The sequence below is a fragment of the Protopterus annectens genome, chromosome 14.part0, assembly GCF_019279795.1.
Source record: "Protopterus annectens isolate FY-2018-M chromosome 14.part0, PAN1.0, whole genome shotgun sequence".
NCBI classification, from domain to species: domain Eukaryota; kingdom Metazoa; phylum Chordata; order Ceratodontiformes; family Protopteridae; genus Protopterus; species Protopterus annectens.
The window spans coordinates 525,910,276-525,934,698 of NC_056748.1; the positions used below are offsets into that span (position 1 = coordinate 525,910,276).

The 24,423-nt window shown below is 42.9% G+C and overlaps 1 protein-coding gene across 1 annotated transcript in view; it reads right to left on the minus strand.

Moving 5' to 3' along the window:
- Positions 1–24,423, minus strand: part of SUPV3L1 (Suv3 like RNA helicase) — a 1,221,766-nt gene that overhangs the window by 1,122,443 nt on the left and 74,900 nt on the right. Inside the window, 1 exon segment of the mRNA XM_044056280.1 lies at positions 9,783–9,860. Within this exon segment, the coding sequence (XP_043912215.1) occupies positions 9,783–9,860 (78 nt within the window).

The following is a 24,423-nucleotide window of genomic DNA, read 5'->3' on the forward strand; positions in this document are numbered from 1 at the left end:
CAGTGCTAGCTGGAGTTTTGGGTGGGTGAGCATCTTGAATTTGGGGACCACTGAAACTTTAGTCTTGATACGTGTACGATAGTTCTCAAGGTTCCTTCTTTTTTTGAACAGAGAGACTCTTGTAATATCTGTTTCTATTTTACTCCTGGGGTAATTGGTTTTATGGAGCCCTGTTGAAGAACTTTGATTTGGGCCTGATCCTCTTAAGAGTTGTTCTTTTGGGATAGACAGAATACACTCTAGAACAAAAAGATGAGTAAACTGCAGCTTGCATCCTTCTCTCATGATTTGACGGACCCACTGATCCTGAGTAATGGTCATCCACTTTTCCAAAAACAGGCAAAGTCTTGCTTCTAGCTCTGGGGGTCAGGGTCAGCTTGCCATCTCTTTTGCTGCTTGTGTGACTTACCTTTCCTAGTCCTTCTCCCTCTGTCTGGTCTGTGATGCAGGAAAGAACAAGGGCTTTGTAGGATAAGTCCTACTAAATCTCAAAAGCTTACCTGCAGACAATACTTGACAGTCTGAAGGGATTAACTTTAACCTCCAGCTTTTTCAAAACAGCTTGACCTTGAGTCCAAAGATAAAATACTTGTTTAAACTAGCACCTAGGATTTCTGACTTAGTAGGTTCTAGAAGAGACAGACAACTTTCTTAACCAAGTGTGCATTCTAATAACTGATAAAAAAGCTGCTGTCCTAGGCTAGATGCCTCCAAAGCATCAAAGCCACAGTGCAAGGAACGTTTCACTACCTAGGAAGAAAGGTTGCACAGTTCTAACAATTCATACTGTTTTGTCCAAGAGTTTCCTGAAATTTAAACATACGAAACTGACAGTTTAGAGCGCTTGTGGCAGGGTAGCAAAAGTATAGACTTTCTCGACAAGTCTATCCAGAGTTCTACCCTCTTTTTCATTAGGCAAGGGATTTCTAGAAGTGTTGCCTTTGGCTTCCTTGGGACCTAAGGAGACCACCTTAGGGTCTGCAACCCTAATCAACTAGGTGCTTGAGAATGTGCTTAAGGGAGTCAAAAAAAAATGTAACATTCTGAGTTTCAGGCTGCAGGAAAGAAGACAGAATCATCATCATCCACATCCTCAAACTAGAGAAATGGCTAGAGGTTTGTGCTCAGAATTCTAAGAAACAAACTCTCCTCTTAGATTGAGGAGGATCCTGCGCTTCCCAGCTGAAGAGTTCCAAAGAGCTTGTGGGACAGTCCCTCCAAATGTAAAATCCACAGGTAGTGATGGAGGTAAGGTTTTCATCAGAATCAGCATGTGGCCCACCAGAAACATTAACTTATTTACTGATTGACATTTGTTGACCGAGAAAGTCCAACTCGGTCAGAAACCCATTTTCAGCACAGGCCCAGGGAGAAAAGCTCCACAGTACAATATTCAGTCATAAAAGTTTAACACTTACGACAAGACATTAACATACTGGCATACATAACGTAGACCTAGATTGTGCACTCCGCTAACTGTATTACTAATCAAAAGATCGGTTTATTATTTTAGCTAGATAAGCAGGCTGCCAAATTGAGGAATGAGAACATCAAAGATTTTAAGTAATAAGGGCAGATGTTTGATAGGAATTTAGAGTTGAGGACAGCAAATTGATTTTAGAAGTAGTACTGCAGGTAGGGGAAGGTGGTCCAGATATGCTAAGCTCATCCTCATCCAAGTCATAAGACTCGGAAGATTCCTGGGGAGAAATGTCCCTCTTTCTTTTTCCAAGAAAAGATCCTGTAGCAGGGATCCTACAAGGGCCGAGTTCCCTGGATCTCATGAAATCTATGAGATCCTAACCTAGTCTGACAAGATCCTGCAATAGGCCTGGTGTGACTGGGGCCAAGAAGGTCTGGTCTGAGGCAAGCTGGAAACATGCTTTTGTTTGGCCTTGGGTCTGCAGTTCAGCATGGTGTCAAATATCATTGGCCATGACCACAGACTGATAGCTTCAGGGTAAGCAGGCCATCTGAGGGGTCCTCAAACTGTGGGGATACTACCCTTCCCCTAAGATAGAGATGTAATGGGAGTAAGAAGTCAAAATCTCCAGAGGGACCCCAGACCCATCCAACAGCCTGAGTAATTTGGCCTGCAAAGATGTCGTTGGGGGGGGGACAGCATGGCAGACTCCAAAAGGGAGCCACTGGAGGCATTAGCCATGCACTCCACAGGGGCTGCAAATACGAATGTATTTCACCTCACACTATCATGAGCCTGGGTGGACTGTTGGATGGTGATCACTATAGCCCAGGACCCTAGGTGTCTTTGGATGCTTCTTACCAGGACCAGCCTGACCAATGTATGTGATACAGCAAGAAGGCCACTGATGCGACATTTCCTTTTCTAAATTTATCCCAAGGATTCAACCCTAGCCTTCAAGGACCAAATCAAGCACACTGGGGACAGCTGGGCATATGGTACTATGGGTCCAGGCAAAAACAAGAGTATGGAATTCCCAATGAGAGATTAGTTTCCCACACTCTAATCAAACATTAAACTTAACGGATATCTAGAGTTTAAGCAGACACACAAAATAGTTCCCCAATGGGGTACTTATCTTCTGCTGATCAAAGTTCTGGCTTTGGACAAAGAGATGACACTGCAGAGTACATTCAGACCCCAAATGGAACAAAGAACTGAAAAAATGGTGATGGCCGATGACCCTTATAACCTGGCCAACAGTCTCTAGTATCCAGGTCAGCCAAGGGTTCTCACAGCAGAAAATCCTAAAGAGGTATTACTTCAACCGTGAAATACAATGAACTTCTGAAATTCAGCACTGAAGCTATGACTATGTAGAATACAGTCCTTGGTACTGAGGCTTTCTAGAAAGTCAAAGACACTAATGGAAATAATGTTAAAAGTAAAAGCCAGTAGTAGATGTGACTCAGAAGTGGTATTAGTCATTTTTGCTAAGAAACAAAGGTCTATGTGAAACGTTTATGACTGTAGTCCATATCTACTTGTATTTGGTGAGAATCCAACTCTCCCTTCTATTCTGACTGCTAAGCTGCCTGCAACCAGAAAGGCCCACATTTAGCATGGCAGAGGGAAAGTATTTCATCAATGCGTGACTTAAGGACAATATTTACTGAGGGAATAAAAAAAAAAAAAAAAAAAAGATAAGGAAAATTTACATGTCATTGCACAGAGAGGAGTTACTGTCGATGCTGCACAGTAGCTAGTTTTACTGTATTCACATTTAATGCGACTATCTGGTTGCCAAATTATACAGACTTGCCAATGAACCATGCAAAAAATGTGCAAGATAAGCAAGTTTAGCTAAAACCCCAGATATAGAGGTTATAACCTTTCCAATGTTCAGTCTATCAATAAGTTTGCCAAAATGCATTTAAAATGTATTTACAATAAAACAAAAACGCATCTGCAGTCTTACCATCAAGTCCACTGTCAGCTGCCAAACGCTGCATTTCCTTCCGTTTGTAAAACTTATTTAAAATCTTAAGTACTTCACCTAGATTTAAAAAAAGAAAGGCAATATTTTAAAAGACTTCGAGACTCTCACTTCTTCACGGTACACATTTCAAGTTTGACACTACATTACACTGTTTAGACATTCTATTCAATATCTTGTTGACAAAGTAGCTCCCTTCAGCACATAACTTTATGTCTCCACCCACAGTCACATTTCCTGCCCCACTACTTGCACTTGATGGCTTTTCAGTTACCTGGTTTATTCCAACAATACTATTCACATTTGCAGACTATACTACAGTTCCCATAAAGCCATTGCCATGAGACCATTACATATTCAGCCAGCATGCTGTCACAATACACGGACACTGAAATGCAGCAATCTGTACCAAGACACTCATGGCACTGCATCTACACAACTGCACATCCCTAAAGCAGTATGTGCGACATATTAATGAAGTCCAACTACCAATGCAATCATGACTTTGCCATCACTTAGCCATGGTGCCCTGTACAAACTCTCAGTTCAAAAGTTGGCAATATGCTGAAGATTCACCAAGCCTGCTGAAGTGTCCCATCTACTAAAATGGCTACATTTAGTATCCTATCTATATATTTGCATATGCAGACCTCTCAGCAAATAACCAGTCAATCACTCTGTATTGTAGTCCATATAAACAATGAAACGGGCTATTGATTTATTTCTTGTCAGTATAACTTTGTCACTTTAATGAGATACATTTAGTCTTACTTCGTCTGCATTCTTGCTGTATCTAAGCCCGAAAGCCATCAAGACTTCCCCAGATGGACTTGGCCCATTTCTTTCTCTGTCTCTAGCAATGGGGTGTGGACTGTTTGGGGGAAGGGGAAATCCAGGGTACTACAAGTCTTGCTTCTGTCTTTGTCAGCAACTTACTAATTAGGGCAATTTTCTTTTAAAGCCTCAATCCCTCTCCTTGGGCAGGGCATGTGACCCTTGTCACTAAAGGGACCACTATACTTACTCATGCACAATCACACGTCTGTGTACCTGCTAAAGGATGCGGCTGCCACACTTCTGGGTTGATGAGCCAAACATATATTCTAGGACTGCCCCCTCCAAGCATAGTCATCAATCTTCAGAAGAATGGTAGCATAAGAAAGCCCTATTCTGCTCCCTCCCAATAACACACATACCCATCCTCCCCAAACCAGCTCCTGCAGGTACCATCCCACCAATCAAACACGGTTTGCCCAAATCATAGGGCTTTATCCCTCTACTCCAATGCAGCTGGCTATTTGATGTTAGGGATTAGTGATTGCATAGCTTTTTTTAAAAGGTTTGATCTTATACCATGTGATCGTAGTACTTGGGACTGCCAGTTTTAATTTAACTTGCTAACAAAAGTGAGCTAGTCCAAAAGGCTCTTTTCAGTCATGACTCCGACACAAAGACAAAAGACAGTTTGGTATTATAATAGAAAACTATAGTTGTGTACACTTATCATAAATGTAGATGTTAGAGTGTATTCACTGTTGCAGTCCTAACAAATTGGTTATCCGACTCCTGGTACCCCACGATTGGCCAGAATACCAAAGGTAAATAAAAATGACGTTGGCTGCCGTCAATTGTAAAGGATGTCAGGGCATCCGATACAAAAGGAGGCAGCCGACATCACTTCCTCAGTCTTTCTTGCCATAACAGTCAGAAGCTCCCAGAAATAAGGTTAAGCCAAATGCAAATTCAGCCTGTACCTCAGGAAAAGAGAATAGGAGACGAACGAAAAAGGGGGAAGGCGGGAGGAAAACCAGGACTGCAACAGTGAATACACCCAAACATCTACATTTATGGTAAGTGTACACAACTGTACTATGTTCATCATGTTTCGCTGTTGCAGTCCTAACAAATGGGTTGATTACCAAAGCCCAGAGAAAAGGGAGGAGTAACTAACGGAATCAAGGGTTGGAGATAATGCCCTGCAACACCGCAGTGGCAAACCCTGCCCTGGCTCTGGAAAACAGAGGCAAATTACAATGTTTTGTGAAAGTGTGAACAGAAGACCATGTGGCAGCCTCCAAAATATCTTTAGTAGGGACACCCCTTAAAAAGGCTGCAGAAGTGGAAGCCGCTCTAGTTGAGTGGGTCCTAACCCCTTGGGGAGGAACCTTGCCATGAAAAGAATAACAAAAGTTGATACAATGTGAAATCCACTTGGAAATGGTTTGTTTAGAAATAGCCTTGCCCTGAGCTCCAGGTGCACAACTGACCAATAACTGAGCTGATTTCCGAAGGTCATTAGTCCTGTCCAGGTAAAACATGAGCTGACTGTGCACATCAAGAGAATGTGGGATCCTTTCACCTTTATTCTGAGGAAAAGGAAAGAAGGTAGGAAGGTGTATGGACTGATTAAGCGTCAAGCTAGAAACCACCTTAGGCATAAAGGAGGGACTGGTTCTTAGAGAGATCCTGTCTGGATGGAAAATAATAAAAGGCTCCACAGCCATCAAAGCCTGCAGCTCCGAAATCCTCCTTGCTGAAGTTATAGCCAAGAGGAAGGCAGTCTTCCAAGAGAGAAACTTTAAATCTGCAGTGGCAGATGGCTCAAAAGGAGGAAGAGCGAGTTTCTCTAGAACAAAATTAAGATCCCAGGCTGGAGTAGGTGCCCTTCTGGGAGGTTTTAAGTTGCAAGCACCTCTGAGAAACATTTTCATCAGGGGATGAGAGAAAATGGGTTGTTCAACAGAACAATGAGCAGAAATGGCAGAAGCATAGAGCTTGATAGAAGAAAAAGAAAGTCCACCCTGAAGCAATTCAGCCAGGTATTCCAAGATCAGAGGAATAGTAGGCTGAGAAGAAGATTCTCCTCTAGCCTGCATCCAATGAGAGAACCTTTCCCATTTGCCAGAGTAGGACTTCCAAGTGCTAGGCCTCCTGGCCTCCCTCAGCACGTCAACCACCTGCTGGGAAAGGGAAGAGAAGGAAGGCATCATACTATGAGCCATGCTGATAAATGAAGGGATTGAAGATGAGGCTGCAGAATGATTCCCCCTTCTTGAACCAAAAGATCTAGCTTCAGAGGAAGATGCCAAGGAGGAAAAGTACAGTTTTGTACCTACCATAAATGTAGATGTTCGAGGATTCCCTTGCTGCAGTCCTGACTATTGGGTATAGTCCGCGTCCCAGTCGGCCCGAATACCAGAGTATAAGGCTGACGTCGGTCATGGCGCCTTAGACTGACGTCAGTACGGCAGGGTACTAATGCGCATGACCGACGTCATTTCCTCAGTCTTTTCTTGCCCCAGATGTCAGAAGACCCAAAAGACAAGTCCCAAAACAACCTGCACCAATAAACAATATATACAGTAATATATATACAAAAATATAAGCATGTAAAGGCACCTACACAACCACCCTGAAACACAGAGGGGAAGGAGGAGGTAAATTGGACTGCAGCAAGGGAATCCTCGAACATCTACATTTATGGTAGGTACAAAACTGTACTATGTTCTTCGTCTTCCCTTGCTGCAGTCCTGACTATTGGGTAGAATCCCAAAGCAGAGGTAAGGAGGCTGGCAAATTATAAAGTAGCAGGAGCTGACAACATGCCTTGTAAAACAGCTGTGGCAAAACCAGCTCTAGACTTAGAGTATATAGGCAGGTGATAATGCCTAGAGAAAGTATGCACTGAACTCCAAGTAGCTGCTTCCAGAATATCCTTAGTTGCCACCCCTTAGAAATGCTGTTGAAGTGGCAGTAGCCCTAGTGGAATGAGGCCTAATCCCAGCTGGAACCTCTTTGCCATGATGGGAATAACAAAATGCAATGCAAAAGCCAATCCACCTAGAAATAGTTTGTTTTGACACAGGTTTGCCCTGTGAACTTAAAGCAAAAGAAACAAGTAACTGTTGAGACTGCCTAAAATCTTTAGTCCTGCTCAAATAATAACGCAATTGCCTGTGTACATCTAAAGTGTGCAAAATCTTTTCCCCTTTATTTTGAGGATCTGCAAAACGTAGGCAAATGAATAGTTTGGTTTAAAGCCACACTAGAAACCACCTTAGGCATAAAGGAAGGATTAGTACGTAATGATACCCTGTCCTTATGGAAAATCAAAAGGGCTCTACTGCCATAAGGGCCTGCAACTCAGACACCCTTCTTGCAGAAGTAATAGCCAACAGAAAAGCAGTCTTCCATGACAAATATTTCAATTCAGCAGTAGCTGCAGGCTCAAAAGGTTGTAGAGTAAGTTTTTCCAACACAAAATTGAGATCCCAAGCAGGAGTAGGAGCTCTACGTGGGGTTCTTATATTCTTTGCCCTCTAAGAAACTGCTTGAACAAAGGATGCGAAAACAAAGGTGGGTCACAATCATAGTGAGCTGAAATTGCTGCAGCATGAATCTTTATGGAAGAGAAAGAGAAACCTTTGTCCAATAACTCAGTAAGATATTGAAGAGCCACACTCAAATTAGGCTCTGAAATCTCCAAATTCTTTGCTGTACACCAAAATAAAAATCTCTTCCATTTTTCTGCGTACACTCTCCTAGTACTAGGCCTTCTAGCTTCCATAATCACATTTAAAACTTGTTGAGGAAGCTGAGACCTTCCATGTTTCAACCCAGAATATGCCAAGCTGTGAGATGGAGAGATTGAAGCTTGACATTGAGCAGATGACCGTCCTTCTGAGATAACAGATGAGGAATCAGAGGTAAAGGCCATGGAGGCTTCTTTACAAGACTCTTTAGAAGTGGGTACCAGTGTTGCCGAGGCCAATCTGGAGCTATCAAAATCATCCTTGGCCTGTCCTGTCTGACCTTTAGTAATACCTTTGGAAGAAGAGGTAGAGGTGGAAAAGCATAGACATGAAGGTTTTTCCAACTGAAAGACAGAGCATCCACTTTCCAAGCTGTGTGATGAAACCCCTTTGTGCAATACTTTGGCAGCTGGTGGTTTAGTGGAGAAGCGAACAGATCTATGTCTGGAGTTCCCCATGACACTGTCAATTTCTGAAATACATGAAGATCCAGTTTCCACTGTGGGGATCCATGATTTGTCTGCTTAATACATCTGCTAGGGAGTTCTGTGCTCCTGGCAGAAACCTTGCCTGAAGAGTCAGTTGCAGGCTTAACGCAGTCTCCCATAAAATCATTGCTTGCCTGCATAGAGGATAAGAATGTGTTCCCTTGCTTGTTGATGTACCACATGACAGTTGTGTTGTCTGTCAGAATCAACACCTGCCCTGGAAGAAGCAACTCCTTGAACGCCATCAATGCAAACTGACTGCTAACATCTCCTTCATGTTGATATGTAGATGCTGTAGTCTGGCAGGCCACTTGTCTTGTATCCACTTTCCATTTAGATGAGCTCCCAAGCAGTGTCGAGGCATCTGTCGTTAAAATCTGACTCGCCTCTGGCCGGGTCACAGAGAGTCCCTTGTTTAGGTGACATTCCTGAGCCCACCACAAGAATTCCTTTTGAAGGCAGGGTATTATTTGAATGACACTGTCCAAATCTTGGCAGTGCTGTGTCCATACTTTTTTGAGATACCATTGCAGCTTCCTCATATGCAGTTTGGCATTGGGAAGCACCAGAATACAAGATGCCATGAACCCTAATGCTTGAAGGACTGTCCTTGCAGTCAGCACGGACTGATGAGATAGTTGATGGAAGCAAAGTGACAGACTCTTTTGTTTGTCCGGGGTTAAAAAGGCCATCTGGGCTGCTGTATTCAGTCTCACACCCAGAAAGCACATGTCTTGAGAGGGTACTAGACTGGACTTTATTTCGTTCACAGAATACCCTAGGCATCTTAGCACTGCTATGACATATTCCAGATGCTGTAGAAGGTGTTCTTTTTCTTGAGCCAGAATCAGGCAGTCGTCCAAATAAGGATAAATTTGAATGCCTTGAAACCTGAAGTAAGCTATCACTGGAGCCAGAACCTTTGTGAATACTCTGGGCGCAGTAGATAAGCTTCTTCAAAGGGCAATGCAGAGAACTGATAATGAAAATCTCCAGTTCGAGCAGATACTTCCTGCAACTTAGCCTTATGGGCACATGAAGGTAAGCTCTAAATTAGGGAAAAAAAAAAGGAAATTTTACACGTCATTGCACAGTCAGAGGAGTTACTGTCGATGCTGCACAGTAGCTAGTTTTACTGTATTCACATTTAATGCGACTATCTGGTTGCCAAATTATACAGACTTGCCAATGAACCATGCAAAAAATGTCCAAGATAAGCAAGTTTAGCTAAAACCCCAGATATAGAGGTTATAACCTTTCCAAATGTTCAGTCTATCAATAAGTTTGCCAAAATGCATTTAAAATGTATTTACAATAAAACAAACATGCATCTGCAGTCTTACCATCAAGTCCACTGTCAGCTGCTAAACGCTGCATTTCCTTCCGTTTGTAAAACTTATTTAAAATCTTAAGTACTTCACCTATATTTAAAAAAAGAAAGGCAATATTTTAAAAGACTTCGAGACTCTCACTTCTTCACAGTACACATTTCAAGTTTGACACTACATTACACTGTTTAGACATTCTATTCAATATCTTGTTGACAAAGTAGCTCCCTTCAGCACAGAACTTTATGTCTCCACCCACAGTCACATTTCCCCAGCACGTTCCCTGCCCCACTACTTGCACTTGATGGCTTTTCAGTTACCTGGTTTATTCCAACAATACTATTCACATTTGCAGAATATACTACAGTTCCCATAAAGCCATTGCCATGAGACCATTACATATTCAGCCAGCATGCTGTCACAATACACTGACACTGAAATGCAGCAATCTGTACTAAGACACTCATGGCACTGCATCTACACAACTGCACATCCCTAAAGCAGTATGTGCGACATATTAATGAAGTCCAACTACCAATGCAATCATGACTTTGCCATCACTTAACCATGGTGCCCTGTACAAACTCTCAGTTCAAAAGTTGGCAATATGCTGAAGATTCACCAAGCCTGCTGAAGTCTCCCATCTACTAAAATGGCTACATTTAGTATCCTACCTATATATTTGCACATGCAGACCTCTCGGCAAATAACCAGTCAATCACTCTGTATTGTAGTCCATATAAACAATGAAACGGGCTATTGATTTATTTCTTGTAAGTATAACTTTGTCACTTTAATGAGATACAGTTAGTCTTACTTCTTCTGCATTCTTGCTGTATCTAAGCCTGAAAGCCATCAAGACTTCCCCAGACAGACTTGGCCCATTTCTTTCTCTGTCTCTAGCAATGGGGTGTGGACTGTTTGGGGGTAGGGGCAATCCAGGGTACTACAAAAGTCTTGCTTCTGTCTTTGTCAGCAACTTACCAATTAGGGCAATTTTCTTTTAAAGCCTCAACCCCTCTCTCCTTGGGCAGGGCATGTGACCCTTGTCACTAAAGGGACCACTATACTTACTCATGCACAATCACACGTCTGTGTACCTGCTAAAGGACGCGGCTGCCACACTTCTGGGTTGATGAGCCAAACATATATTCTAGGACTGCCCCCTCCAAGCATAGTCATCAATCTTCAGAAGAATGGTAGCATAAGAAAGCCCTATTCTGCTCCCTCCCAATAACACACATACCCATCCTCCCCAAACCAGCTCCTGCAGGTACCATCCCATCAATCAAACATGGTTTGCCCAAATCATAGGGCTTTATCCCTCTACTCCAATGCAGCTGGCTATTTGATGTTAGGGATTAGTGATTGCATAGCTTTTTTTAAAAGGTTTGATCTTATACCATGTGATCGTAGTAATTGGGACTGCCAGTTTTAATTTAACTTGCTAACAAAAGTGAGCTAGTCCAAAAGGCTCTTTTCAGTCATGACTCCGGCACAAAGACAAAAGACAGTTTGGTATTATAATAGAAACTACAGTTGTGTACACTTATCATAAATGTAGATGTTCAAGTGTATTCACTGTTGCAGTCCTAACAAATTGGTTATCCGGCTCCTGGTACCCCACGATTGGCCAGAATACCAAAGGTAAATAAAAATTACGTCGGCTGCCGTCAGTTGTAAAGGATGTCAGGGCATCCGATACAAAATGAGGCAGCCGACATCACTTCCTCAGTCTTTCTTGCCATAACAGTCAGAAGCTCCCAGAAATAAGGTTAAGCCAAATGCAAATTTGGCAAATAATATCCAATTCAGCCTGTACCTCAGGAAAAGAGAATAGGAGACGAACGAAAAAGGGGGAAGGCGGGAGGGAAACCAGGACTGCAACAGTGAATACACCCAAACATCTACATTTACGGTAAGTGTACACAACTGTACTATGTTCATCATGTTTCACTGTTGCAGTCCTAACAAATGGGTTGATTACCAAAGCCCAGAGAAAAGGGAGGAGGAACCAACGGAATCAAGGGTTGGAGATAATGCCCTGCAACACCGCAGTGGCAAACCCTGCCCTGGCTCTGGAAAACAGAGGCAAATTATAATGTTTTGTGAAAGTGTGAACAGAAGACCATGTGGCAGCCTCCAAAATATCTTTAGTAGGGACACCCCTTAAAAAGGCTGCAGAAGTGGAAGCCGCTCTAGTTGAGTGGGTCCTAACCTCTTGGGGAGGAACCTTGCCAAGAAAACAATAACAAAAGTTGATACAATGTGAAATCCACTTGGCAATGGTTTGTTTAGAAATAGCCTTGCCCTGAGCTCCAGGTGCAAAACTGACCAATAACTGAGCTGATTTCCGAAGGTCATTAGTCCTGTCCAGGTAAAACATGAGCCGACTGTGCACATCAAGAGAATGTAGGATCCTTTCACCTTTATTCTGAGGAATAGGAAAGAAGGTAGGAAGGTGTATGGACTGATTAAGAGTCAAGCTAGAAACCACCTTAGGCATAAAGGAGGGACTGGTTCTTAGAGAGACCCTGTCTGGATGGAAAATAATAAAAGGCTCCACAGCCATCAAAGCCTGCAGCTCCGAAATCCTCCTTGCTGAAGTTATAGCCAAGAGGAAGGCAGTCTTCCAAGAGAGAAACTTTAAATCTGCAGTGGCAGATGGCTCAAAAGGAGGAAGAGTGAGTTTCTCTAGAACAAAATTAAGATCCCAGGCTGGAGTAGGTGCCCTTCTGGGAGGTTTTAAGTTGCAAGCACCTCTGAGAAACATTTTCATCAGGGGATGAGAGAAAATGGGTTGTTCAACAGAACAATGAGCAGAAATGGCAGAAGCATAGAGCTTGATAGAAGAAAAAGAAAGTCCACCCTGAAACAATTCAGCCAGGTTTTCCAAGCTCAGAGGAAGGGTAGGCTGAGAAGAAGATTCTCCTCTAGCCTGCATCCAATGAGAGAACCTTTCCCATTTGCCAGAGTAGGACTTCCAAGTGCTAGGCCTCCTGGCCTCCCTCAGCACGTCAACCACCTGCTGGGAAAGGGAAGAGAAGGAAGGCATCATACTATGAGCCATGCTGATAAATGAAGGGATTGAAGATGAGGCTGCAAAATGATTCCCCCTTCTTGAACCAAAAGATCTAGCTTCAGAGGAAGATGCCAAGGAGGAAACTGGGAGAGACTGCGAATTAGTGGATACCAATGCTGTCTGGGCCAGTGTGGAGCTATGAGAATAGTCCTTGGTTGTTCGTCCCTGAACTTCAATAATACTCTGGGTAGAAGAGGAGGGAAGGCATAAACTGATAGCAATGTCCAAGGGAAGGACAGAGCATCCACTTTCCAGGCTCTGCTGTGATACTGTCTGGTGCAAAAGAGGGAAAAGATGGTTGCTGGGGAGGAGAAAAGATCCCCCTGAGGTGTGCCCCAACTTTGAATGATGCTGTAAAAAAACTGCTCTGTTCAGCTGCCACTCGTGAGGATCCAGGGTTCGCCTGCTCAACTGGTCTGCCAAAACATTGAGCCTTCCTGGAAGAAACTGTGCTAGGAGATGCAAGTCCAGGGATGCTGCCATGGACCAAAGATTCATGCTTTGTCTGCAGAGGGAGTAAGAGTGAGTCCCTCTCTACTTGTTGATGTACCACATGACTGTGGTGTTGTCTGTTCTGACAAGCAGGGTCCCTGGAGAAAGAAGATGCTTGACAGCTAGTAAGGCCTGTTGAACTGCAATCATTTCTTTTAGATTTATATGCAGGTGCATCTGCTGGGCGTTCCACCGTCCCTGTATGCATCTGCCATCCAGGTGTGCTCCCCAGGTGTAATCCGATGAGTCTGTAGTCAGAACTTGAGTGGCAGGAGGTGTCCGAAAGGGCATGCCTCTGTTTTGTAGACAGGCTGTTGCCAGGCATAGAAACTCGGTCTGAAGAGATGGAAGCAGAGGGATTATCACATCCAGGTCCTGTGTGTGTTGACATCAAATGTTCTTGAGGTACCATTGCAATTTCCTCATATGCAGTCTTGCATATGGAATCATGAGAATACAAGATGCCATGAATCCCAGAGCTTGCAGGTACTTCCTTGCAGGGAGCTGGGACAGGCTTGCCAAGTCCTTGAAGTAAACTAAAAGAGTTGTCTGCTTCTCCTGGGTGAGATACATCATCTGGGCGGCTGTGTTCAGATTCGCACCCACGAATGTTATCTCCTTGGATGGTACCATTTTTGATTTTTCCTCGTTTCCCATTGGACCAGACAACATCCCAGGCTGAGTTCTACACAAACTACAGAACAAACTGGCACCCCACCTAAGTACCGTGTTCAATCATAGCCTCACCTCAGGCTTTGTGCCTGCTGAACGGCACACAGCAATGGTTACCCCACTCCACAAGTGGGGGAGCCACCACGGACCCCGGGAACGACTGCCCCATTAGCCTGACGAGCCTGGTCTGCAAGGCCATGGAACTTATAAACAAAAACATTGGTAATCTCCAAACTCTGGATCCCACCCAGTTCGGGTTTGTAAAAGGCAGATCATGTCTTCTAAACCTGATAAGACTTCTTTGAAGCAGTCACCAAAGCCGTAGACAAGGGTAAGGTGGTTCACACAGCCTATCTAGATCTTGCCAAGGCTTTCGACACCATCCCCCACTCTGGAATTATAGATAAACTCACTAAACTCTGTATAAATCCCTATGTCACAAGATGGGTTGCCAACTGGCTCACTGACAGAACCCACACTGTGAAAGTAGCAGACTCCAAATCTGACTTCAGACAAGTGGAGTACCACAGGGTTCAGTCCTGGGTCCTCTCCTGTTTGGTATCTACTTCTCTGAAGTACAGGCTAACACAGAAGGTCTTTGGCTAACGAAGTTTGCAGATGACTGCAAACTAGGAGCCATAACTGAAACTAACGATGTGGACATCCTACAAAAGGGCCTCACTGAGACAGATGCCTGGTGTCAAAGCCATGGCCTCAAGCTCAATGCAAAAAGTGCACTGTCATCCCCTTTGGTAAAAACTCTGTACCCATGAACTACAACATAGGCGGTAGTATACTTAGCACCGAAGTGTGATAAGAGACCTTGGGACACAGGTGGACAGTAGTCTCTCCTTTGATAATCACATCGCCACAGTAGTCAGGAAATCCTTCTACGTGGCACACATCACAAAAGAATTCTCATCCAGGAAAAAAAGAGGTCATTGTTCCCCTCTACTCATCACTCAGACCCATTATAGAGTACAATGCCCCTTTTGGTATGTACCTCACAAGACATCTACAACAACTGGAAAGGCCGCAGAAATACCTCACAAAGAGGATTACCGGCCTCAAACAGATGCCCTACGCAGACAGTCTCAAAAACTCCAGCTTTACTCCGTTGCATATCACCTACTCAGAGGTGATCTCTGCCTAACATACAAAGCTATGTCAAACCCAGAGCTGTTGGACATGCTCCACTTAAAATAAATCCCAATCCCTCCGAGCTACAAGCTCTAGGGACCTAAACCTTGTCACCACAATAAACAGAACATGCTGGAGGGATAGATTCCTGTCCCAGAGACTTCCCATACTCTGGAATAAACTACCTATCTATATCAAACAAAGCTCCTCATTAGCACTCTTCAAGAAAAATCTTGATGATTGGATGGGAAATAGGAAATTCACCCCCGGGGATCAACTCTGTGGCTCTGCTCAACAGTGGCACAGGAAAATAATTTTCTTGGGTGGCAAAAGCCAGGGTACCTTTTTGGCTGGGCTTGTATAGGCCCCAGGGCCGATAGCCTAGTACCTGCCTATGAACCTATGAGAGTGTAACCCAGGGAAGAGAGAAGAGTCTTTATGAATTCCAGATCCTTCAGTAGCTGTTCCTGAGAACTTGCTTGAATCAGACAGTCATCCAAGTATGGGTAAATCTGAATTTTCTTCTGCCTGCAAAAAGCAATGACTGGGGCCAGGCGCTTTGTGAAAACTCTGGGAGCAGTAGATAAGCCAAAGGGCAGCACAGGGAATTGATAATGTTGCTTGCCCACTCTGAAACAAAGATACTGCCTGCAGCTTTCCCTGACAGGGATGTGCAGATAAGCCTCAGATCCAAGGTTACCAGCCAGGAATCCTTTTCTAACATTGGTAGTAACTGATGCAGAGTGAGCATTCGAATTACTAGAAAAGAGTTCAGAATGGAAAGATCTAGGATAGGATGTCAGGTGCCTTCCTTTTTTGGAACTAGGAAAAGCCTAGAATAAAAGCCCTGTCCTACTTGCTGAGCAGGAACTGATTCTATTGCTCCCAGATGAAACAAAGACAAAATTTGTTTTTGTTTTTCTATTTCTGCCCTTTAGTTTGGTGGAATGTCTGGGAATCCCTTGGGAGCTGGAAACATGTGGAAAGAAAACTTGTGCCCCAGGGACACCGTCCTGAGCACCCATTTGTAGTCTGTGATAGAGGCCCAGACATCTGAAAAAAGGGCCAACCTTCCCCCTAAGGGACTCTCCTAGCAAGCAAGAACAGGCAAAAGTTGCAAAAAGTCATTGAGTGTTTAAATTGAGATGCAGGCTTGGGGCTTCCCGCTTTAGAAGTGGAAGCCTGCCACCGCTTCGACCTTTGAGGGGTAGCTGCCTACCCCAGAGAAGATTTATAACCCCTAGTCCTGGAACGGTTTTGTCTGTTGGTATCAGGAAAGGTCCAACTCTTGGAAGGGTAATTCCTACTAAGGCGAGGAGGTTGAACTTGCAGAAAATCCTTAACAGTTTGCATGGACTTGGCCTTATCCTCCATCTTTTTAAGTACCTCCTCAGCTTTGCTGCCAAAAAGATTGCCTTTATGCAAAGGTACAGCCAAAAGCTTAGCCTTGACAGGTTCTGGAAGAGGCTGTTCTCTGAGCCAAGCATGCCTTCTAATAACAGATCCAGTAGCTGAAGCCCTACTGGAGGCCTCAAGGATGTCAAAACCACAATGCAAAGAATGCTTACTGACCAGAGTGGCTGAATTCAACAAATCCTGCATGTCTTTACTCTCTGCCAAAGTGGGTACACTTGCAATCCTAGACTTAATAGGCTCCAAGGTGTGCTGTTGGTACTTCAGCGTATGAAAAAGACAATTGGTAGCCCTAATAGCTAGGGTGGCAGAGGTATAAACTTTCTTGCCCCACCTATCTAGGTTCCTACATTCCCTGTCCAAAGGAACAGGATTCCTGGCAACAGTGGTTTTAACCCCTTTAGGGCCCTAAGAAATAACCTCTGGATCCGCCAACGGGTTCCTGAAAAGAAATAGATGAGAATCAGGGACTCTGTAGTACCAGTCAGGTTTCCTGGGAGCAGGGGGAACCAAATTTGGAGACCAGGAATTTTCCAGAAAAAAACAACAAACAACTTCCAACACAGGGGGAATAGCCAGAGGCTTATATGCTGAGGTAAATCAAGAAACTCCCTAATCTGTTTCTTAGATTGGGGATAATCCTGGCTTTCCCATTTAAAATGTTCCCTGAGGGTATTTAAAGTGTCACCAAAAGAGAAATCCTCTGGAGAAGACGGTGAAGGGATGGACTCCTCTGCATCTGAATCCTCAAAGGGAGAAAAAGCCAGAGAAAATTCCTCTTCATCAGCAGAAATGCTGGAAGAAACAGATCCTGAACAGGACAAAATCTCAGGAGAAACATCCCTACTGCTTTTAGGAGGGTGAGGCTGAGAACCCCTGATAAGAGTTAAGAAATCATTAGTCATTTTAACCATCTGGGATTGAGGAGAAATAGAAGGAATTGGAGCCTGCTTTTTCATAGACTTACGGATGGAAGGCTTACTTGCAAGCCTGAAGGACTCAGGAGGCCTGGCAACCACCGAAGCAGCAGCAGGAGTAGAAGGAAGAAGTTTGCTGTCAGATCGCAAAACAGAGGCCTCGGACCCCGGAGTCAGCTTAACGGTTCTAGCTCCAGCAGAAGAGGTGACAAGTCAGAAGACAAAATGGAGGCTGAAGGCCTAAGGGACTCTGACTCAAGCAAGGCCTGCGGTGGTACATCAGCAGACTGCAGAGACTGCGAAAGCATCTCACTGGCTCCCGCCTGACTGATGACCAACTTAACCTCATCCAAGGACTTCATTTTCTGAGGCCTGTCACGGTCCTTGTCCTTGCGCATTTTTGGAATATCCCAAGCCTGAAGACAGGCGGACGCCATACCAACAAACTTAGGCCAAACTCCAAAATGTCTAGCCAAATTCTTAGCCTGACGATGGATAGTACGCGGATTAAAGGAGGCACAGGGATCACAATTGGGAACGTCGTGGTCAAGGCCTAAACAGATAATACAATAAGAATGAAAATCTCTATGGGGAATCTGCTTTCCACAGGTAAGGCAATTATTAACCTTTTCTGACATTCGTTAAGGCAAGAAAAGAGAATCCCCTACGGGGTACTTAGTTGCAGTAGACTTCAACTCTTGTAGTAAGAAACCAACCAAGGTAATCTGCTGACCGGCACTCGTGCAAGAAAAGCTTCTGCTTCGCGCTCCGTGGCATGGAAGACTGAGGAAGTGACGTTGACTACCTCCTTTTGTATCAGACGCCCTGTCGTCCTTTACAACCGACGGTAGCCAACGTCATTTTTACTTACCTTTGGTATTCTGGCCGATCAAGGGCTACTGGGAGCCAGATAACCCATTTGTTAGGACTGCAACAGTGAAACACGATGAACATCTACAGTATATACATTGTGAAGTACATATGCAGAATGTAGTATGCTGCACATAGCTGTAATATGGTACATCAACTGCAAAGTATACAAAGCAATGCTAGACAGTAGTAAATGCAACAGCAGGCTGCTTGGCAAATTAATGATTAGTGGGCAAAGAAGCTAAACACAAACATATGTATGCTTTAAAGACATACAAAGGTACTTGAGCAGTAACGTACAACAAATACAAAAACATACAAAGGCACTTGACAAGGAAGCCTCTCAGTAAGAGACGTAAGACGAGGATTTCAAGTGAGATTTTTTTTTCTGAAAAAGCATTATATATTTCAAGGGGGAAATCATCAGCAGGTTGGAGCAGTCTTTGAAAAGCCATTTTCACTTACTGCTGGGGGATACAGAGGTCTGCTTAGGTGAAGAGCAATTTGATTTCTCATGAAACTGTCCGGCTGAAAAATATGAATTGTTTCTTAATAGGGGGCAGTATCTATCCCTTGTTAGTTTGTAAGGGAATAACTTTAGTATGATTGGTTTTTAACTGTTCTTCAAGGTTATGTTAATTTTTATATTTTGCATGATGCAACATTAAGAGTAGCCTTGGCCATACTGCAGTTTTATTTTGCGGCCGTACTGCAGTTTTATTTCGGCCCGCAGTGGTGGCGCTGCGGTAGCGTTGTCACCTCACAGTAAGACACTGTCCAGTTCGATTCTCAGCTAGAGCGTCTTCTGCGTGGAGACATCCGTGAATGGGCGTACCTTCGTTGAAGGTTGTGTGTCAGGGCTGGTAACTCTGCACGTAAAAATCAACTACCAATCATTAGCGGACCGGAGTTCCGCTGTGGCGACCCCTAACCGGGAAAAGCCGAAAGACAACAACTGCAGTTTTATTTCGGGAGCGCTCATAATACTTCCACCTTATTACAGTCATGTTTGGAGATTTTAACACATTTACTCCAATGGATATCAGGAAGTTTGTACTATATATGTCCTCACATTTCAAGCAAATGTTCATGTCTCTTGAACCACAGGGATTATGACAGAAGTATAAATGGCAAACTCTTTAGCACAAACTATTTTATATAGTGGTAGCATTCTTTAGTTTCTAGGTATTAAACTGAATTTTATAACGCATAGTAAATGCAGTAACTATTACATTTGTAATATTTTATAAACACCTTACAACATCTCAGCAACCACTCAAGTTATACATATACTGTCAAGCAGCATTTTATTCATCTACCTGAGAGCTTTCATATGAGGCTAAGGAGTTCTGTTTGTGTTACTTGGCTGTTGAGATATTTAGAAAAATGTGAAAATTATACCTGTATAAATTAATATCACAAAAAACAGTTAATATCTATTTAACTGCGCTAGAGAGAAGTCAAATGTTAATGCAGCTGGGTTTGCTATTGTGCAAGTTTTAAGATTAAATATTTTAAAACCTTGTACATAGCATGGTTTTGGAATTACTGATGCAAATATGAGCAAGCAACAGTTGACACCTAGAGGCATCAGTAGTACTTGACTTGGAGAAATCACTCGGATGCAATGAGTTAAAAAGACCTCAAATGGTTTTATATTAAAGGTTTATAGTTTGCACTTTTCCTCTTCTTGGTTACCAGCAGTCTTCTTTACAAACATAGTGATATAGTATGCATCTGCTGGACCAGTTTGGAGCTGGATAGGTAGTGCTGCTGTAGCATGAATGGGAGTGAAAAACCATGAGTCAAAAATAACTTAGAAACTTAAAACCCTCTGCTCTGTGAGCTAAGCCGAAAGAGTCTGGCGTCTCAATTTGGATCTGCGAAAGTAATATACTGATGAAGCTTATTAAGCACATTTTTCGGATTTTATTGGAATGCCTAGAGCTTGACAGGTTTTGACGGGTGAAATTTCTTGATAGTAAAAGCTGATGATGCCTGGTGGTGGGTAAGGAGCCAGGAGCCAATCATCCAGATATGGAAACACCTGAATCCCTGGCTCAAGTGAGTCACTGACCACATGCATTTGGTGAAAGACTCGGGGCTGTAGTGAGACCAAAGGGCAGGGCCTTGAACTGATAGTGACTGGCTCCTCATCAATTCACCCATATCCCAAATCTCTTTGGAGATGGGTGATGGCATGGCAGTAGTTCAGATTCATGATGATAAAAGGTCGCTGACTTAAAACATCCGCTTGCCATACCTGTCCATGGTCCTAGAATCTTATTAGAAGAATGAAGGCGAGATTGACAACTTAACATCAGCAGTTTTACTAAAGTGTTTATGAGTACTTATTACAACTCAAACAAAACGGAGGCTCTACTGATAATAAAGTCACCCAAAAAACACAAGAATCAGTCCGTGGGAGACCGCAACCACTCAATTTAATGTATTAACGCCAGTGAGTACAAAACGTTTTAGTCAGTAAAAATGGTTGACTTCTTCAGATACATTGATAGGTTGCTCTAACCAAGCATATATATTGTGTTAATCAATTAAAATCATTATTTAATTAAGATTTAAAGACATAAAACCACATAAAGAATTCAGATATTATTACTTCAGTTCCCTATTAAAAACATAAATAATGCATTTAAATTATAAAATTACTATTTACAACAGCATTTCATCATGTTATTCTAATGAACTTATCAAAAAATGTTGATAACATTAATATTATACTTTTATTGTTTCCAAGCCCCTTATAAATAAAAATATTAGTACTTTGGAAAAAAGCAGTTTCACAGCATTACAGATTTAAGCTTAAGCAAAGGTACAAAGGATATAGTGTCATTCAGGCCAGGTAATAGGTTTGCTTGTAAAAGAATCTGCCAATAGGTTTCCCTGTGCTCCAATCTGATCTCCCAGGGACCCCCTCTATTATCTTGATGCATAACTTTTATTACAAAAAATTCAAACCTGGCCTGGTGACATGTCAAAGTATGCCGAAACAAAGCATTGTTAGCATTTTGTTTCTGCATTTCATATATGTGTTCATATATCCTTCTCTTCAAATGTCTCTCGGTTTTACCAATGTAAAACCCTTGACATTTTTGACATATGGCCATATAAATTAGCCCTTGACTGTTACAGTTAGAATAGGCTGATGCCCTTATCCATTTATTTCTAGCTGCTATATATATTTATCTGTATGTGATATGTATTTGTATTGTGGACAGGCTCCACACCTATAAGTACCTTTACGTTGATTTGATGAACTTGTGACAATAGGCTCATATTCCAAAATATTTTTAATATTGTTTCCTTTTCGGAACACAGTTCTGACTGTTTTTCCTTTCAAATTTCTAAGATCAGCAATGTCCCGAAAACTATCCCATTCTTTTTCTACTATCCTCCTAATGATACCAGAATTGGCACTATATTCGGTAACAAAAATTTTATTGAACTCATGAGTAAAATCATATTGTGCACCTGTTCTCACGGGTTTTTCTATCTTGCCTGTGCCCAAAATAGGTTTATATATATATAGTGTTCCTACCTTCCATGACCTCATGATGAATATTCAAAATAAATTCCTCAGGATATCCCCTCTCCTGAAACATGTTCATAAGTTTAAAGCATTCCTGCTTATAATCCAAGTCAGAGGTCATGCGTGATGCCCTAACAAATTGACCTTTTCCTACCTTCCATGACCTCATGATGAATATTCAAAATAAATTCCTCATTACTTACAACTGCAATTCCTGCAGTGTTATGCTTGCACTAATAAAAGTGGGGAAATGTACACAGGCTGGATTTTGTAGCATCTGGCAGTATATCCCAACACCAAGGTACAACAACCTCAGGAGTTAGCAGAGATGAATGTGTGCGCAAAGGCATATCCTTCTAGTGAAAACCCACTTTAATCTTGTAACAGGCAAATTTCAAGCCCCACTTTGGAGGTATAATGTCAATTTGTCCCGCAATTTTATTTATTATTATTTTACATTTGTTAACCAGTAAAATCCAACTGGACACAAACCCTTTTTCAGTGGAGGCCCAGGGAGAAAAACTCCACATAAAACATACATATTGTACTTGAATCTTGTTAACTATTTATAACATACACAGCAGCAAACAAATGTTTCACATACAAGGACAGTTAAAGATTTGATATCTCTTTTTATTCAAAGAAGAATAAATAGAAATTTACAGATATTACAGTCTCTACCAACCTAATATTAACTTACAAGTAATCTTTCTTAGTCATCAGTTAGATCATCTTGGTTTGGGAAAAAAAGTAGTGCTACTGAGTTGTAGTCGTCATAGAAGCAGCAGTTATAATCATAGGCTCGGGTAGTTTAATCAGGAGCAGTACATGGGCATAGCCATTTTTTGGATAAGTGAGTTTTTAGCTTTAATATGAACTGTGCTGAGGCTGTGCTGGACATTATGTTGTGAAGTAGTGCATTCCAAATTTTAGCTCTATAGCTGGAGAAGAGGGATTCACCAGGCTGACTGTTGACAGTGGTAATTCTTATCAGCGTTTTGTTGCTGTATCGTAGAGTTCTAGTGCTGGAGTATGGCTATAGTAGGTTTTGCAGGGCAGGTGTTTTTCTCTTTGTGATAGAGTATTTTCTGGGCCATGGTTAGTTGGTTATATAGCAGGAGTCGAGGAAGATGTTCATCGTGTTTCACTATTGCAGTCATGACTGTAGGGTTCTCCCTTGCCTGCAGGCAGTCCTCGGTCGGCCAGAATCCCAAAGTCTGGGTCCGGTGTCAGCTGTTCAGCCATGCTCCCTGACGTCAGAGCGCCAGGAGTACAAAGCTGACAGCAGACGCCATGTTCTCCAGTCTTTCTTGCCGTGCGGTGATAGCAGTTTGCAAGTGCCGGTCGGCTGACTCCTGACAATCTTTTCTGAACAAACTTCAGTCCGAAGACTTTCTTCTCCTACTCAAAGCTAAGTACACCGTTGGGGAAACTTTTTTCTTGCTCCAGTCCTTGCTCCAGTCCGATGTCAGAAAAAGTTAATAATTGTATTTCATGTGGGAAGCAAATACCTCATAAGGATTTTCATTCTTACTGTATTCCTTGCTTAGGCCCTGACCACGACGTAGCTAGTTGTCAGTTTTGTGCTAGATTCAATCAACGTACAATTAAATGAAGGTACGATTTTGCATTTCATTACTTCGGTAGGCATTTTAATTACAAAATGTCGGATACGGTTCTGGCTACCGGAGTTCACAAATGACGCAAGGACAAAGACAGGCCTCCGAGGTCCAAATCTGACGATATCATTCAAGCAGAGCCAGCTTCAGGTTCTGCCGTTGTCAGTGAGGTGCTTTTGCAGCCCCTGTCGTCGGCCATTTCGGAACCGATGGCCGAAATGGACTCCCACGAGGAGCCAACTAGGCCTTTGAATATTTCTGTTGCAGGACCTTCAGACAATGCTCCTTTGGATGGGTCCGGAGTCGCTGTGCAGGTACCGGCTTCCGAAGGGGTTTTCAGGCCTACTCAGCTTCTAATAAAGGCAAAGACTCCTTCCAAATCAAAGACTGCAACTCAGGCCTCTTCTGATCCGCCTCCCAAGTCACAGAAACAGTTACTTAAGATGGCGGAGGACTTACTTACTATGATTAGGGGTTCACATCCCCCTCCAGATAAAAGGCCAAGGCAGGAAGTTTATTATGACTCCTCTGATCAGGCTTCTGTTTCTTCAGTTTCTTCTTCTGACCAGGAATATTCTTTCCCTCCTTATGAGGATTCTGATGCTGAGGAATCCATTCCTTCAGCTTCTCCCCGTGAGGATTTCTCTTTTGGGGAAACTTTGCATGAAATAAGGGAACATTTCCACTGGGAAGGACAGGAGTATTCGGAATCTAAGAAAAGACTAAGGGATTTTCTTCTTCCCCAACATAGACCCCTGGCTATTCCTCCTATTTTGGATATTGTGGATGATGCTTTTTCGGAGGCTAACTTAACCCCTGACTCTTTTCCTCCAGCTCCTGTTAAGCCTGACAGATATTACAAGGTAAAAAACAACAAAGGTCTCCCGGCACACCAATCCAA